The following is an 18,350-nucleotide window of genomic DNA, read 5'->3' as shown; positions in this document are numbered from 1 at the left end:
TCTTCTTGGTTCAGAAAGATTCAAGTTTCTGGTCTCTCTTTATGCTGAATTTTAATTCATGTAAAGCAGTGAGTACAGAAATTACTTTTGACAGAGTTAACTCACTTTCTGTTTTTAAATATATACTCCTGCAGACTAGTTTTTCCTGTTCTGAAATTATATGGAGTTTGCCAGTAATAAGAATTAAGTGCATGGCAATAATTCAGGAGAAAATTAGCAAATATGGTAAACCAGTATTTATTCTAAACCCAGAAGAACACTAATTACTAATTTAGTACTAATTTAATTACTGATTTAGGTTTTTTCTTTAAAAAAAAAAAAAAGAGAAATTAAAATTAAAATGACAGCTAATATCTTGGAAAGTCTGGTATTCTTCCGGTACGTTAAGAGTAGAATATCTTCTGTTGCTGACGTATGCTTGTGCAAAGCAGTCTTTGTCTATTTTAAAGTAATATTTTCTCAATAAATCAATATACAGTATTTAATTAAGTTACAATTGTGCTGTAATGGCATAATTTGTCTTTTTTAAGTCTGGTGCAGTTTTGCTTGGGTAACATGGCACTTCAATATTGTTTTCATGAATTTAGCTGACTTCTGCCTCCTGGTTTCTGTGAGGTGGTGGGACAGAGAGAGTCTGAGTCAGGGGACCAAGACTTAGGAGCTCTCAACTATGCCTGCTTTACAGTGGCTTTAAATATAGTAGAGCAGAAATGAGCCATGCATTTGTAGTAATAAGTGGTGAGACTTCCATATTAATTTCTTCTACCCAGTTTAATCTCTTGCACTCAACTTTAGGTTTCTGAGCAGGAGATGGATGAAGCAATTGCACGCACTACTCACCGAGAGAGCAAGGACACAAGCTCCTCTCATGTCACAGGTGGTAGCATGTTTTCTACTAAGTATTTGTCCTTTTCCAGGTGTGGGAAGGTTTAGGGACATGCTCTAGGGTTCCCCAACTTCAGCAATCTTTTGAGGGCCCTCAAAACAGCAGACAAGTTTGGGGAATGCAATCGTTCTGTCCACTGAAAAAATTTTGGCTAAAACATCTGTTTCAGATGAATCAACTATCTAGATGAATTCAGATGAATTCAGATGAATCAGCTACCTAAACCCAACTTGCTTTGGGTTTTACTAGGCTGCCATGATCTGAAAGTAGGGATGCGAAGAGGTGGTTGCCCTACCCCTGTAGGGAAAGGGCAGGAAGAATCAACTCCATCTGGGTACACTTACCCATATGGATAGCAAAAAACAACAACAAAGAAGTATCTGTGTAACAGTTTGAAAAAGTCCAGATATTGTGTACACCACTATATGTTTTAATTTGATTTTAATCTTTGGGATCACGTCAAAAAGTATTCTCTGGTATTTGTCTGTTTGCTGTTTATTTTTGAACTCCAGATTTAGCACTTACTAAAATCTTACCAATGAAAGCAAACTTTTGGCAATGGCAAAGTGACCAGCAAGCTGATTTTCAGACAGAAATGTTAGCTTTGTAATTACCCTTATATCTGTGTCAGCTAAGACCTTTTTTTGTAGTAGGCTTTGCCGGTGGCTGCTAATTTGTCTTCTGTGATTGCACCTAGTCAGCAGTGTGCTCCAGCAGGCGAGGGGGGCTGTCTCCTGCTCATCTTATGTTCATAGCTCAGTCCTGGGTCTGGCTGGAGTAATGTGTTTCTGTGATAATGTTTCACCTGATCTGAGGGAGAGCTTGGGAAATGTTAAATAAATCTCACTTTATGAAGGTAATTCAGATAACAAGTGGGATTAAGCGCAGCCCCTGGCTCAGATGGTGAATGAAGGGCTTGTTTGGATATATGGACCACAACTTCAATTTTTTTGGCAACTAACTAAACTGCGTCCAACAGGAGCTGTACAAAAAAGCCCGTCTCCTGGTGTGAAGGCCAAACAAGGAGAGACCTCATCTCCCCTCAGCTGGACGATGAAACGCTTCCTGGAGCCAGCAAGCCGGGTAAAAGGATTAGATGCAATACAAACAGTCTGCTTCAAATGCAGGTTTTACCGAGGCTCTCACTTGATCAGGGAGTTCAAAACCAAACCTCTGTGCTCTTTCCCTGTTGCATGGTCTCTGTAAAAGTGTTTGCTTCTTATGCCACATGTTCAAATCGTGACACTGGAGCTGTGAGCTCCTGTTTGCCTGCGTGGCCATAACCTTTGGGAGCGATGTGCAGAGCACGGCAGAGAAAGCTGTGGGTTCCTACCTCCTGCCACCTCAAAGGCACCCCTGCTCTGCAGGAAGCTCCTGCTGATGCAGGAATTAGTTAGCAGGAGAGACTTGAGCCTCTCAAGGCAGAAGGCTGAGTACTTAGTCTCTCTCCGTAGCTATTGCAGTGGAAAAGTCTCCTTTTTTTTCTGGGAAAGCCAGAGAAGCCAGACAGTCTTTGCCCAGAAGTACAAACCCTGCCCTTCTCTCAGTGCATAAGGTGTATGAAGGGAAGTACAGAAGTGAGTGGTTTCATCCTTTGTGTGTTGAACCACATCTGCAAAGGAGTGGAATTTGGAATTTATTTATTTTTTATTATGTGGGCCAAAAGCATGTTGACAGGCTGCATTTCAGCCATCAAAGTTTGACAGTTTGGTCCTCAATATACTGTCAATCCCTGTATTTTTAAAATTGGCTGTAAACTTCCTATGTTGACATGGGTAATGTGAGTCAAAATTGTGGTGTTTGCATGCAGGAGAGGCTTTAAGCATTGTCAGTGACTGGTCACCAGCCTCGCTTTTTTTCAGCAGGGATCTGTCAGCTCCGAGGCAGAGCTTTCCCAGTACTTCTCACATGATGGTACGAGCCAGCTGCCATTCTCCGATGCTGTAACTGGCTCCTGTGATGAAGAGCAACTCCGTCAGAAGAACAGGAACAGTTTGCTGGATGATGGCTCTCTTCTTCCTGGTAACCTGAGTAAGCGACAGAAATTTGTCTGGTCATTTGGTTAATGCAGGGGAGAGTCACTGAGCGCTAGTTTGCTTTGTGGAAGAGCTATGGTGATTCCTGTGCTGGTAAGAAATGCCTCGCAGCATAGTGCAAGCTGGTGCTGATCATCTGAAACGCTGGAAGACGGAAGGAGTTTACAACAATGCACATAAACGCCTGTTTCCATGGTAGTTTGTCCAAATTGCTGCTCTGATTATGTGAGAATGACTTTATTTGATTGGCTTGGCCAATGCTAGATTGACAATACTGTCATTGCTGTTGTTTCTTTTTTTTCCCAAATGGCATATGATCATCTGATTGATTACATTTAAATTAAAGCGTTCCTAGCAACCTCAAATAAACAATTTCAAAATGTCACATGTAGCGATGTAAAAACAATCAAATGTTCAACCTGACATCAGATACTTTGCATACGTATCTTTCTTCTCCCCATAGTAATTGAGTGAAAGAATCTTTCATTTCCTTATTGAGATGCACCTTATTTCAGATTCAAAGGATATTGTATTTATTCTCCCTTTCCTGTACTTCTCAAGTAATCTATCTTCTACTTACTTTTCTCTGGAAATTCATTATTTAATGCTGAAAAGCATTTTCATGGGTGGAGGGGGTGAACTTTCTATGTAGGAAGATGCAGTTCTTTCTAAGAAGGATGTGAAAAGGACTCTTAGGCTAATTAGACTTTAATTTGAAACTGATTGTCATGTGCTTGTATTTTTGTTTGAAAAAGCATTTCTCACTCACTGTAAATTGATCCAGGCAGTAGCATAGATTGAAGCAAGATGTGAAAGAAATTTTGTTGTTTAAAGTAAAATACACATGTGTATGTGCATCCCTTTCTTCTTTGGGTCATAGTCATAATTTAGAAATAAGCTTAAAATAGAACCAGATGTGCCATGAGCTGATTTCAGGAATTACCCATAAATTCTGGAGCTATCTGCCATTGCTCTTGCTGTGTATTTTAGCTAGAGGGAGGACATGAAAAACCTGCTTTTTGCTTTCTGAGGAGAGATTAAGCTTCCCTGCAAACAATGCCACATGTCCTCTGCTGCAGTCAGATGCATGATATTAAAAAACACTGATAAACACAATTATAATGTAACTTTTTTTTTTTCTTTTTTTTTTCCTAGCTGCTAGAGAAGCAGGACTGGCAAAAGCAAATGGTCTGTCTTCTCCAAACAGTGGGAGATCATCTGGTCCTCACAACAAGCATGTGGAGTCTGTCCGACCCGGTATCCTTAGCGATAGCCCCAAATCTTCCCGCAGCCCCTTTCATCGACAGAGGAGGGTTGTTTTTTATGATGGTGATGCTAGTGATGATGATGAAAGTTCCCATACACAAAGAAGCCAGAGGGTCAAGAGCCAGGAGGATGCTGGCATCGTCATTACAACGTCATCTGTAGAAATCGATGATGAGAGCCAGGACAGTGAGTCACCTAAGTACATTAGCACAGAGACATCTTCCCCTGTTTTCAGCAACTCCGTGGAGTCTGCAGACAGCACACCAGAGCAAATTGACTCTCCTTTCTTCCCCATCATAGCATTTGACTACTCAAGTGTGCCTGAAGTTCGTCTCAGCAGTCTGAGTTTGAGGGAGCTCCGGGAAGCACAGCTGGAATCTAAGAGATCACCAAAACTGGAGCATAGAGCAGTCACGAGAGTGAAAAGCATGATGAGCACTGAGTGCCGAAGCCTTCAGAGACAGAGGATGGAGGAGCATGGCTCTTACAACAAGCCTGTTGCGAGGATGCTCCCGCACAGCAAGAAATGTGAAGCACCCGATGGGACGGGCCAGTGCCAGGGTGAAATTGTCACCCTGGTTCGCAATGAGCATGAGTCATTCGGCCTGGATTTGGAAATCCAAGCCATGCCCTTAAAAGTTGTTGTCACAGGGCTGCGACCAGGTGGAGCAGCAGAAAGGGTAATTTTTTAGTTTGGATTGCCTTGTGATTTGTTTTCACTTTGCAGGAATTGTGATTAAAGAAGTGATCTGTTGAGAGTGAGTGCAAGGGACTTGTCTCTGCTGGGCAAAAGTTCTCACCCCATACTGTTCTGAAACGCCTGTTAAATTAAATGCTTCTGATTCAAAAGTGCACCCTGGCTGATGAAAAACAGAGAAAGTCAAGAGGCAGATGTCCTGAGATGGACTGATCCACACTCAGAGTTACAGCTTGGAGGGAGCATTGTTCTTTTGTTGTCTTTATTTTTACAAGAGGCAAAGACAAGATAAGTAAGTCCTGGTGATACAGATGCTTATTAAGAGAGGAGCTACATTGTAACTTAGAAAGTATTTTAAATCCCTCTCTATTATTTTATATGTATGTATCCCTGTATTATTCAAATCTGGTACTAGGAGGCCTCATGCTGGCCTGGTTTGCTGAGAGGTGTGATAGTACCAGTAATGCACTGATCTTCTTTGTCTCTTACTTGCTCTTATTAGTGTGGATACTGGCTTCATGCTGGACGTGGAATTGCTGACTTAGATGCAATGGTGCAGACATAGAAAGAATGATATTCTGGAGTACAAAATCACGTTGCATTTTTAATCTATTTAGGGTCCATTAGTGTAAGGAGGGGATGTATATCAGTAGTTCAGATTGGGCTGTAAGAGTTGGGGGTTTGGATTCCGTTCCCACCTCTTTTTCTTATGTACTATGCAGTGTTAAGAAACGTACTTTGTTTTTTACCTTAAGAGCTTATTCCCGTTCCAATTTAATAATGTAGAAGAGTCCATTTAGTCCAGTGAGAGATTGTGACCAGGAATGTAATTCCTACATGAAACACTTTCAGTCTTGAAGAAAACAGGTCTGATCCAGCCCAGTTCATTTAAATGAAAGAGGCTGTGTCCTCCATCCTGATACTGATCTCTCAGAGAACCCAGAAGCTCTTTTGACCTTCCTGTATGAGATTGATCATTAATTCCTCTCCTGGCAAAAGCACAGTCTGCTTTTTATTTATATGTTGACAAACTGACAGTAGGGGTACCTGTATTCTGCAGTGATTGAAATAGAGAATGTTAATAGCCATTAATTGCTTCTCTGCAATCTTTGCCCCTGTAGCAGGGCTTCTGAGGTGTATTTATAAATTCCTTGCCTCTGTCATTGTATTAGGGATCCATGGGCAAGATGGCTGTAGGAGATGAGATTACCACCATCAACAGCATCCCAGTCAGTAAGATGACGTACGAGGAAATCTGCTTGCTTATGCAATGCCTTCCCACATCTGTAACCTTGGAGATCCAGAAAACAGCAGCAGGTAAGAGAATAGTTTGGCTTTTGTACCATTTATTCTAGGTGCCAGTAATGAAAACTGGATTGGTTCAGCTGGATTTGATCTGCTGCTGCCCCAGTTTCCACATCAATTCAGATAAAAAGACAGGGAATACCTTGTGTCTGTGTTGGTGAAGCAGGCAAAGCTCTTCACCACCAAACCAGGCTTCAGGGGTCCTCCCAAGTACCATGATGAGGGGGAGCAAACCTACTTCAGTGTCAAGTGTTCAAAGCTCCCATTTATTGTATGGTCCTCCTGCCAGCATTTGCATTGATCTGAGTCATTTCATGTGGAGCTGAAGCTAACCCAGCAGCAGACCTGTTCTGGCAACCTATTTTACTACTCTGCCTCTTCAGTAAATACATTGATCCTTTATAATTACATGCATCTCTTTAAAGAGATTGACTTTAAGCAATATTTTTATGAATGGACAGTAAGATAGTAAGACCATTTTTTTTTTGTTTTCATGTGTCAGAATTCTCCTAATATGCAGAAAAGCCGGGATAACTAGAATCTTATCAAAATGTTTATTTGCATGCTTCTTACAGAAAGTGTTCTAGTTTGAATTGAAACATTTGATACCTCCTTAGTTTCTGCCCAGGGTTGATTTATGCTGCTACAGCAATATATGCTTCCCCACAGACTGTACAAATTACGTGGTGTGGAAATGAGTGTTTGAAAAAGAAAAGCATACTTTTCAAATTCAGGAAGAACATAATATTTTGCTTCATTCTAGCTTATGATCTCCTTCATGTACCTATTAATACCTGTGAGCCTAAATTGCTTCCAGATGCTTCAAACCTAGTTGTTCTTTAAGGAATTCCTGGCTTGGCAAAGAGTAGTGTTCATATTTCCTTATTGCTCTGGCTTTTGCAGACTACTAGCAGAGGGGTAGGGGGACATTGGCACTTTTTTGTCAGGAAACTCTTCTACTTTCCCCTTCCCTTCACCCTACCCCCATGGAAGAGAAGAGGGTCTCTTCAGTGGGTGGTCCAGCACAGGGAAGCAGGGCAGTACTTCAAATCATAACCTGTCTGCTTCAAAATGCTCTTTTGAGGTGTTTTCCTCTCTGTAGATTCCAAGATTTTGGACTTCTTAACATAGGTACCTAAGATAAGCAGTGTGAACAATTCTGTGGGTTTGTTCAAGGGTTAGAGAGATGTGCCAACATGTTTGAATGAACAGCAAAATATGCTGACTCTGTGAATACACCCCTCCTTCTCCATGCACTTTCTGGGCCTCATCTGGTAGTAACTAGCCTTAGGAAGACAGCTTGAATGGGAATGTGTGTCCCAGAAGAAGCACAGGAAGGTGCCAACAAATGTTTGGGGTGGACTGGTGAAAATTAAGGAACTGGAGCAATGGGTTAGCCAGTATGTACTGTAGAGTAGCACTGACAGGGAGCTCAGTGCGTTGTACAGGAGTGGGTTAAACATCTAAGTGAGGAAATGTCTGTACCAGGAATCCAGTAAAGCCCACATGCTTGATATGTGTACAACATCACCCATGCATGTCACATCAAGCACCTGCAGGAGTGTTGAGGGGATCAGAGTCAAGGTGTTTATGCACAGCTTGTCACAGAGTTTGCTATGCCAGGACCTTGTGTACTCTGTGCAATCTGTTGGAGACATCTTTGATCAAACAAGTAATGAGAAACAGTACAGTTCAGCCTGACTTACTGCACACAGACACTTTGGTAGTTGGCTGTTTGACTATTTAAATCTCAAAGATGAGAATTAAACAGATCATGACTACTCACCCTTGATGGGTGGATTCCTCACTCTCGTGTGCTACTCAAATACACAGGGTTATGATTAATTGGGGTTGTAAATATCATTACAGAAGAGGAGGAGTGCAGTGCAAAAGGAAGACATCTAGTCTGAATATGTGTGTGTCTATTTTTATAGTAAAACCTGGTGATTTTGCATCACTTCCTACATCTGACAGGATTTTGCATTTCTTTTTTAACTTTTTTTTTTTTTTTTTAATTGTGATGCAGCTGTCAGCAGATTTACAAACCTCATCCTGTCTCCAGCAGTAGACAGTCAAAATCAAGCTGATGTCAACAGCATCCTCTCGGTTGAGGAAGAACCGAGTGCTGGGAAGCAAGAAGGAGCAGGACCGCAAAACGCTGGCGGTGGCTGTGCGGTGGAGAGAGCAACACTGCCACCTGATGCCACAAGCAAAGATGTGCAGAGAGGTACCACGAGGAGCAGCCGTGCCGAGGACAGCACGGCCATCCCTGTCACCGATATCGATGACTTGCTCAGCCAAATGGGTGCTCCCGAGACCAGGCGCACCCCATCGCGAGCAGAAAGCCCCCTCCGAGAGGAGTACACCACAATGTGCTGCTGCGGGACCGACGAAGGCTGTCCCAGTTCTGAGCCAAGTCCAGCAAAGGAGGAGCAGCTGGAAAAAACTATGAATTGTGCAGTTAATGCACCACAAGGGGTTTTGGGGCTGTCTGTGTTGGACTCTATTAACACAGGCAAACTTTTTACTGTGAATAAAAACTCTTTAAATAACTACTCTAGGAATTTTAGCAGTTTAAGTGAGGATGAGTTGCCTACAGCAAACTGTCTGGATGGTAAGAGATGTGACCCATTTCCAAAGTCTATGTATGGGGCTGCAGAAGATTCTCACTCAGACACAGAGTCTGTCACAGAAATATTTGAGAGTACTGGTGATGTGTTGCTCGGGCCTTGCACTGCTGCTAATGTCCCTGCAGTCTGTCCTGCATTAGAGTCAGATGAGGAGCAAATTGAAATTTGTTGTGTGAATGATGAGCCACAAAAGCCTGCTCAAGAGGAGCATCTCAAGGCTGTGACAAGCTCATCCTCTCTGTCCCCACAGCACCCTCGTGGTGGCAAAGTTTTGCAAAATGAAGGCTGTGCAATGTGTGGGTCACTGGAGACAAGCATCAACAAACTGGGCTTGGAAGATTGCAGTGGTCCCACTTCGTGTCCTTCACAGTGTTCAGAAGTCTCTTCTGCTTCCCTGTGTTCTTCATCCTCTGTCTTCCTACCAGAAAAAGACATCTTAAGGAATTCAGTTGATGCCCCTAAAGTTTACTCATTCCATAACAATGGTGCCTTAAGTACAGAAGAACAGACAGGTTTGGGGAACAATAATGAAAATATAAAATGCTGTGAATCTGTTGAAGAGGAAGGGTCTCTGCACTGCAAAAATATAAGCTTTTCCTCTGCTAGAAATGTCAATGGCTTGGAGAACAACTTGCCTGAGAAAGAAGGATGTCATGAAGAACAGAGATCCAAATCTGAAAGTGAAACAGTGGTTGATGACTGTAATCACACTGTTACCTATTGCTTAGCAAAGAAAGAAACCAACTGTTTGTCCAACTTGTCTAAAACAGACAGCAATCACCTGAACGCATCATCACCAAGAGCAATATCACTCAGGTCTCCCTTTCCCACTAGATCTAAAGATCCAAAGGCTAATGGAACTCATGACTTGCCAGGGAAAAATGAAAAAAATAGCTCTGTGACTTGCGGAAGAACTTCAAATGGCAAAGTCCAAAGCTCAGGCACAAATCACTGCAAAGGAGCTGCAGTACCGCACAGCCCATTGTCACAGAAAAAATCCTGTCAGGAGTCTAAGGGAATAGCACAAAAAAGTATAATGGAAACCCTTTTAAATAGCCAGAAGGCCAAAGGAGGACCAAAGCTAAAAGGGTTCACTATCAAAAGCAAAGCAAAGACAAATTCAGATTCTTCTGGCGTTAATTCTACCAAAATCAGTGGGGCTGATCAGAAAAGGGCTTTGGTTTCTCCACAGTTGTCCCCCAAACTCCTGGGGAAGAAAGCACCCTTGTCCCGTAACTCCCCTACAAACCCAGATGCTGGCAAGAGCATTTCAGCAGCCTCAAGGACTCTGAAATCAGAGCTAGAAAATAAACCATCTCTGGTCATTTCTGAGGATTCACTTCTGCCTCTCCAAAATGGCACCAGCAGCCCAACAGCAAGCAGTGAAATGAAATGTGGTGGCTGTGGGGAGCTAACACACCTGCAGCAGTCATGGGGAAAGCCAAAAGAAAAACAAGTTTCCGTGCAGTCTGCAGTGTGTCAGGGTAAGAGTGTTAAAGTGGATGATTTCAGAGCTGGAGATGGTCAGTCCAAAGCAGTTTTATCCCCTCAGGAGACAACAAAAGTCGAATACGTGAAAGGGAAAACTGAGAACCCTGGAGTAGGCCTGAACACAATCAAGAGCATCTATAGCGCAGATGATGTTAGGCAATTAGATCTGCAAAACATAGGGGCATCTGCTGGAGGCTCCTCTTCACTGAGGTACCCTGCAGAGCATACAGAGGGGCAGGAGATTCAGCGCACTTTCATCGAGGTGAAGCTTTCCTCCTCCTCCTCCTCCTCTTCCTCCTCCTCTTCTGCCTCTTCCTCACCAGCACCCTTTTTGCAGCTGCCATTGCTAGAGAAAAATGAAGAGGTGAATGCAGAGGTGCGTCAGCTAACTGAGGAGATGGGGACCGCACAGTATTTCTCAAAAGTGGACGTTGCCAGAGATCGAAATCTCTATGGCTTGTCAAAACCTGTGACAAGGACTTACTCGATGCCAGCCCAGTTATCAGGTCACTTGAGGGAGGACTGCCATGCTGCAGAAATTCATCCTGTGCAGGGTTCCCAGGGCCATGCCACAGAGGAGAAATATCCCCAGGCAGTGACAAGTACATTAAAGATGGTTCATCTAAACCTGCCGAATGGCCAAAGTGGGAAGGAGCAGGCATACACCTCCAAAAGCACTCAGAGGGTGCATGACACATCCCCCTCTGCCACTGACAGTACCTACTCTGCCACCGATAAGCTGAGGAGTTTTAGGAGAAATTACTACTACTATGAGCTAAACTGGCCACATGAACCTACCTCATCCTTCTCTGTCAAACAAAGGATCAAATCCTTCGAAAACCTGGCAAATTTTGACCGGCCTGTCGTGAAGGCCATCGATATACACTCATCCGTGAGGTCTCCCCTCGGCAGGAGGTCGTGTGGTGGGATGGCCACCGCAACCAGCCCCACAGACACGCCACGGGCTTTACGGCGCAGCTTGAGCTCCTATGGCAGCAGTCCAAGTCCAGCTGATACTATGGCCAAGTCTCCTGTGAGCACAGAGCCTACGTGTGCTGCAGAGGGCGGCGTAGGGGAAGGAAAGTCCCAAAGGAGCGAGGAAGGCAGTGCCAGGGTGGACTCAGCAGCCTTTCCAACCACAGCCTCGCAGGTGCGGCGCAGTCGAGGCCTGGGGCGGCCGCCGCTGTCCCGCTCCAGGCTACGGGAGCTGAGGGCCCTCAGCATGCCCGACCTGGACAAGCTGTGTGGCGAGGGCTTCTCGGGGCCACCACAGCCTGCATGCTTCAAGACAGAGCTGGAAATCACACCCCGGAGAGCCCTCGGCTTGCCCAGCCGTAGTGACATGGCTGGGACGGGTGCCAGCAGCCCTCGGGACAGCAGCTCGGGAACACCAGGGTCTGCCTCAGATGATGATGTGCCCTGTGCTGGCTCTCTGGGTGGGGAGCACTCAGAAAACAGCTGGTCCCTCAGGTTGGTCTGCTTTGCTATTGCTGTTTCTATCAGCCATCTTTCTGCAGTGTTTCATTTCAACCCCGCAAGGCTCTCCTGAAGCAGTGTGTGTTTCACTCAGCTTTGGCCCAGGACTCAATCCCCTCACTCTTCATGCTCCATTGCATTTCGGAGCTGCTGCGCTGCTGTTTGGTGACAACCACACTTCTGTATGGGATGAAGTGCTTTATCCTGGCAGAGTCAAGCTTGTTTTATGTGACCCTTCCAGCTGGGTTCCTTTGGTTGTGTTTTGGCTGTGTTATGGCACAGCAGTCGCTGCCTCCTGCCTGCCCTGGAGGGGAGGCTGTGTAGCGCTGGCTGCCAGCACAGCCTGTGGTGACAAACAAGCTTGTTGTCCTGCCAGATGCAGTCCTCAAAAGCAGCCGTCTCCTTATTGTGTTAATAACTATTGCTAAAATCATTGGGAAGGGAGATGAGGAACAGAGTGATTTTCAGAGTTACTCTAAACTGTCTTCTTTTCCCCTTGCCATTATCTCAGCATATGCCATTTCTTATCCATTTCCCAGATTTCTGCTTGTTCTGTCCTTTTGTTGCTTACCCTAACACAAATTATACTGTACACCTGAAACGTATCTCTACACCATCTAAAAATACAGCACTATCTTTATTTTTCTATTCATTTTAGCTTGGATCAGCTGCTCGTCTCAAACCTGGACCAGCAAAAATTGCAAGCGGCTTTGTCAGCTGTAGTACCAAAATGTGACATTGCCACTATGCTCCAAGATGTAAAGGCACAAGTAAAGGTAATAACCAGAAGATAAAACTAAATTATTGGCAGTAGTTTTAGGGGGGTTCTTAATGACAGGTAAAAATCTCTTCCAGACTGTTTCAGAGTTCCTCCATCTGTCCTGTTGTAGGTTACTGTTTGATGGTAGTTTTATTTCTGCAGTTTTTTGAATGCCTGCTATAAACCCATAATGTATTTCAGTGTTTTGTTTTGTTTGTTTGTTTGTTTGTTTTTTGTATAAAAAAGGGTCTTGTTTGTCCAGTGTGAAAGCAGTTAAGAGCCACAATAAATAAACTGATTTTAAATGGAGAAGTATTTCTCCATTTCAGTCATTGTTACAGCTGAGAACCTCCTTGAACTGCCTATAATTGCACTACAGAATTTAACTTTCCACCAACCATCATGGTCAGACCCACTTCACACACCACACAGGGAAGCTCTGCTCATTCTAGTAGTACACACCTTTTGCTTTAGCAAAAGGTCACAGAAATTGAACTTACCTTGTTTAACTCTTGTTGAACTGGTGGCTTGCAATGCCAGAACATGGCATCTGGAGGATTTGTAAGAGACCCCTGTGTGCTTTTAGTGCATTTCTGCGGGAACTAATTGCACCAAGGTAATCTGCTTCATTATCTGGTTGTATATAGAAGACCTCCAAAGTGAAATGATTGCCAGGATGTTCTTTTCTCTGTTTGCAGTGTTTGTGTTTTTGGGATACTTCCACATCCTTTTTAAATTAGAACTGAAGTTGATAAAATAATGACAGCACTGGAGGGAAAACTGCCATCTGGTCTGCATAACTGCTGGCCAAGCTACATTTAGAGTATTCCTGAGTATTGTTCACAAAGGTTGTATTTCATATGTAGATCAGACTGAAAGGGAATGGGACCTCCCCAAAATACCCAGCTCTACCTCCTTCCATGGATAGCATAACTAAAGCTTGCAAGTCCCAAGGGCTTGGTGAGCCAAGAGGGTTTGATAGGTTTACAAAAGAATTTAAGATTGGATTGTACTTCTGGCCTACAGTAATTAAGTGTTCTTTAAAGTGTTTTGCATGGGGTCTTGGAGAGATTATTTATTTATGCCACTTTTCAAAATCTGAGAACTCAAATATTTATAAAACTGAATGCTTTTTGGACTGAACTCCTTGTCTGCATAGTTTCTTATCCATGTTTAAGCCCAATATGGCACATACGCTGGAAAATTTTATGCTAGTTAAATACTGGATTTAAATGTACAATAGGACAATTCTTTATAGTTATGCAATTGATGAAAAATGAGATGGACTGCCCGATTTGGACTGAGAGCTTCCTCAGGAAGAATTTTTCATCTTTTACTCTGAACTGAGCTGAATTTACTGCTAGTGTTTAATAAGTGTTGTAAAAAAAAAATAGTATATATATATAAAGACATTTTATTGATTAGATCTCTGTGACTGATGATCTTTGAATCTGATGAACACACTAAATGGAGAAGCTAAAGATTTGAGCTCTTTCCTTTTCCATTGCTTGTTTATTCTGAAATCCTAGGCAAGTGCCTTATGAGTTCTGAGATAATAAGTTGTCTGTGCATTGCAAGGAATAATTTGTGTTAACTTGCCTCACAGATGTGATTTGCAGTTATTGTGCTGGCTTTTCTCAAAGCCCAGCAGATAGCTGTGATCACTGGAGGCTTTTGTGCATCCTCTGTGTGTCTGAGTAAAGGAATAGGAATATGTTTGTTCCCAATATTACCTGTGCCTGCTGAGGACCAAATTTAAGAGCTGGGAAGGAAGGAAAGGCATCTCCTTAGGAACAGGAAGCCTGGGTTCAGGCTGTTGTTGACTGTCCCCCCTGTTGACTGTTTAAGAATGTGGCTTCTTAAGCAAAAATGGTTGATTTAGTACTTAGTGGCCAAAGATGTGAGTGTTTGTTAACTGTAGCGCACTTTTTTAAAGGGGGCTAACCTAGATATTTAACTATTATTTCTAGCCTAATGTGAAGCTGTTATCACTTGAGTAAGGAAGGTCTTGACTGCTACAGAGGACTGTGGACTAATGTCCTCATCCCAGACTGCTTCTCTCACCCCAAGTCCTGATGGATGAGTGGTGTGGAGCAAGGTGACATCAGTTTCTGACAGTGGCTCTGTACTTTACAAGAATGCCTCTAATGCACAAAACTTTGTAGGACCATTATGTGTCAAAAACACACACAGTGAAGCCAGGAATTTGAGAGTTGCTTCACCGAAACACAAAAATAAACTGTAGTTCCCTGTGCCTCCTGCAATGAAATTAAAAGGCAAATGCTGAGTTAAAATGTTGAGTTTAGTGGGCTGAATATGTCATTTAATGCTAAATAGATTAAGAGGTTTGTTTCTAATGATATGTCATTAATTTTAGTGTTGGCAGATTCTGGAAATGATTGATGTTGGATAGGATCCCAGAAAAAAGATCAGAGACTTGCTTTCCACTCCTTGCTTCTGGTGCTCCACCCCACAGGCAGTCACTATCCCCTTGCTCCAACAGATGCTTGCTTATAATCCCCTTTACATTGCAGCATCTGTAACAGTGTCTGGCTTTGTCCTGATAACTGTTCAGAAGACAGCACCAGACTGCTGGATGGGACTGCTTCTCTCTCATTGCACAGCCTGTATTCTGGCAGCAGCTCATTGCTTCAGAGAAATCAGCTTCACACCTTCGTTCTGATTTGGAGCCAAGCCTGGCCCTGGTGCAGACCAGGGACAATCCCTTCCTGTGCTGTATGCTTCCATTTCCACAACATCACAGCTTAGTCCTGTTTGGATCACTAATGGACTCATCGCTTCCATTTCACAAATGAAACAGTATTTCTTGCCGTCCCCTCTAACATCCACAAGCTGCAATTAGTAATCATCACCCCTTGCAACATTGGCAACGCTCTGAGAAAAGGTTGATGCCACTGCCCTCCATTATAACTGCCTTTCAACTCCTTTCAAAGGAGAAATTGGATAACAAATGTTAATAATTTCCTGAAAAGTACAGTGCTTGGTCCAGAAATGTGCATTGAAACTATTCAGTTTTGACAGCAAAATGTCCAGCAAAGCAAAGTTGACTTCAGCCCACGTAAGTTAGGCTGCCCAAAGTATTATACTCTTCCACTGTCCTTATTTTGACTTTTCTTTCTAGCCTTTGACTGACTAAAGAAATCTTTGCAGTCACCTGAGTTCTGTATGGCTGCTGCTCTCTGAAGCAGGAAAAGAAATTCATATAACATCCCAGTTTTAATTCCTTGAGTTGCTTTTTTCACTTGCCATAACCAAGAGTACTGGGAATTTGTGATTTGTGCAGGAACTTGATCTTTGTTTTTGTTTTTCTCCTCATTCCTCTTCTGTTCCACCCCTGTTTTTCTTCTAGAGCAAAGAAGATGCATACTTTGTAGTCTTGCGCAAAGAAGAAGGAGCTGGCCTGGGATTTAGTGTTGCTGGAGGAATAGATCTGGAACAGAAATCGGTCACAGTAAGTGATGACTGCAAGTCATCTTTTCTCAAAGCTCACTTTAAAACATGCTGGTGATTAGATCAAGTGCTCGTTTATCAAGACTCACCGCAAGTCATTCCTAGTCATAAAAACAATGTCTCTTTGAGGCGGCTGCATGCCATCTGCTACTGAAATCAGAGTGTGTCTGGGTAGTGTAATTTTTATTATTGGAGATGGATGCCAATTATGTTTTCAGTCTTTAAAAGTGTAACTAGTCTGTTATTGGATGGGAATAGCTAGGTCAAAATCTTATGCATATAAATAAAAATCTTCATGCAGTTGCAGTGCATACAGCCTTTCAGGGGAAATATTAATTTCAAGCCCTTGAAAATGAATTCCACGCAGCAAAACTTTTGAAGGTTTTTGCAGATCTTGAGAGTGACTGTTTTAGATGTCAGCAGGCATTCTGGATTTAGCTTCACAGATTTGTTCTGTGATTATTAAAAACTGTTGGATGTCAGTAAATGAGATTTTTGTTTGTGGGTTTATTTTTTTTAACATCTTATACAGCATTCTGAACCAAGAATATTGAATGGCGATAAACAATGTTGGTGTGTAAAAAGTGATAAAAAGCAGTTGAAACACTGCTCAAAAAGAGATCAATGAGACAGAAAAATCCCAGATGACTGGTGTCCTCTGGGACAATTTGTTTGCACAGGGTATGCTTTTAAATTCTGCCCTGAAAGAGAGAGATCCATTAAGTGCTGAGATTAGAAGAAGGATATGTCCTCAGTCTTCAGAGACTGCAGCAACCCGTGCAGGAATGTTCTGGTATTTGTTCTTAGACAAGACTAGTATAAATAAATGTATTTTACATTAAGTGGTCATTGAGTTAGAACACAGTCACAGTCTAAAGACTAGACTCTTTCTCTTGCTACCAAAGTTGAATTCCCTGTCTCTGGTCCAAACTTTTTCTTCTGTGATGACAGATTCAGCAGTTGTGAGCAAGGGATAAGCTCAAGAGCATCCCACCCAGGAGAGCTCCTCACCTAAACACTTGGATGCTACCTAAAAATACAGTCTTGAGCTCTCTCAGATTGAGTAGCTGATGAAGTCTTTCTCCTGAATGTTACTACACATGAGAGCAAAAGAACATCAAGAGCTACTGCTCTTGGTTCAGCATGAATAAAGCATGATTTCTGGGTGGGTCTCTTGGGGCACCTTGTAATGTCCTTAACCTCCTGGGACTGCAGCTGGATTTAGGTTTGGCATTGGGTGCTGTTCTGCCTTCACTTGGGTGCAGGAATAGAAATGCCTAGAGAGATTTGAAGTAGCTGAGGAGTTTGGGCACATGAGGGAAAGGCAGAAGTTGTTTTGAATGTCACCTGTATATTCCACTTACCTCTTGTGTTTGGATAGCTACGTCTGTCATTTGTTATTGAAGCTGTCATTCCAGCTCTGAATGCCTGCTTAGACTGGCTGGAAATTTTTTTCTTAGACTTGGAGGATTGTGGCAGGTGCCTCTCAGCCCAGCCCGGCAATGAGAGTGAATAGGAGCCAAAAGGCTTCTGACTCCCTGCTGTTGGTCTGGGTATACAGGAGAAGTTCCTAGAGACAATGTCATGCAGAATGGTGTCCACAGATGTGCTGCCTTGAACCTTTGGTCCAGTGGACCTAGAACTGTGTGCATGGGAAATGGTATTCCGACTGCTAAAATTACAGTGCCTGGTGGACAAGTCTTTAAATATCAGGCCTTGACCCATTTAGTCAGTCCCATTCTGTAAATGGCAGCCAAACAAATCTCAGCTGCACTCACTGGAGTTTATTTAAAGCTTAATCCACTCTGAATAGAGCATTTTGTTTACTCTAGGAAAGATGAATTTTCAGCCACTAAATCACCCTTTTGCATCTATTCACATATGGTATTTGATCAGACAAATAGAGATGAGCAATTAAACATTGTATAGCTGCAGCAAGTCAGAGCATTTATGTGCACAGATGCTGTGCACTACTTAAAAGGCTATTTGAAAACTGCACAGGATTCCAGTCAGTGGGAGTCTGGGGAGTCAGATTCACAGCACAATGTTATTGAGTTTGCTGTAGCATGCATATCAAGGTAAAATGTATATCATTTGATGTTTGTTAACTGCACAAACACAGGCTGGGTACAGAATGGATTAGAAGCAGCTCTGAGGAGAAGGACCTGGGGACGTTGGTTTGATGGGAAGCTCAACACAAGCTGTCAGTGTGTGCTTGCAGCCCAGAAATCCAACCATGTCCTGGGCTGCACCAAAAGCAGCGTGGGCAGCAGGATGAGGGAGGGAGTTGTCCTGCTCTGCTCTATTCTTGTGAGACCCCACCTGGAGTCCT

At 43.1% G+C, this 18,350-nt stretch overlaps 1 protein-coding gene across 9 annotated transcripts in view; it reads left to right on the top strand.

Annotated features, from left to right (window-relative positions):
- The window catches only part of PDZD2 (PDZ domain containing 2), a 199,398-nt gene that overhangs the window by 171,048 nt on the left and 10,000 nt on the right, over positions 1-18,350 (top strand). For 6 of the 9 annotated variants that reach the window (XM_072030849.1, XM_072030846.1, XM_072030850.1 and 3 more), the window contains 8 exons: positions 796-880; positions 1,866-1,969; positions 2,749-2,917; positions 4,078-4,868; positions 6,058-6,202; positions 8,217-11,781; positions 12,446-12,563; positions 15,918-16,019. In XM_072030849.1, coding sequence (XP_071886950.1) covers positions 796-880; positions 1,866-1,969; positions 2,749-2,917; positions 4,078-4,868; positions 6,058-6,202; positions 8,217-11,781; positions 12,446-12,563; positions 15,918-16,019 — 5,079 coding nt within the window. The remainder of the gene's footprint in view (positions 1-795; positions 881-1,865; positions 1,970-2,748; positions 2,918-4,077; positions 4,869-6,057; positions 6,203-8,216; positions 11,782-12,445; positions 12,564-15,917; positions 16,020-18,350) is intronic. The other 3 variants (XM_038170446.2, XM_038170444.2, XM_072030848.1) reach the window with 3 other exon arrangements.

The sequence above is a fragment of the Anas platyrhynchos genome, chromosome Z, assembly GCF_047663525.1.
Source record: "Anas platyrhynchos isolate ZD024472 breed Pekin duck chromosome Z, IASCAAS_PekinDuck_T2T, whole genome shotgun sequence".
Classification (NCBI taxonomy): domain Eukaryota; kingdom Metazoa; phylum Chordata; class Aves; order Anseriformes; family Anatidae; genus Anas; species Anas platyrhynchos.
The sequence above is the reverse complement of the archived record's forward strand: the minus strand, read 5'-3'. Positions and strand labels throughout refer to the sequence as shown.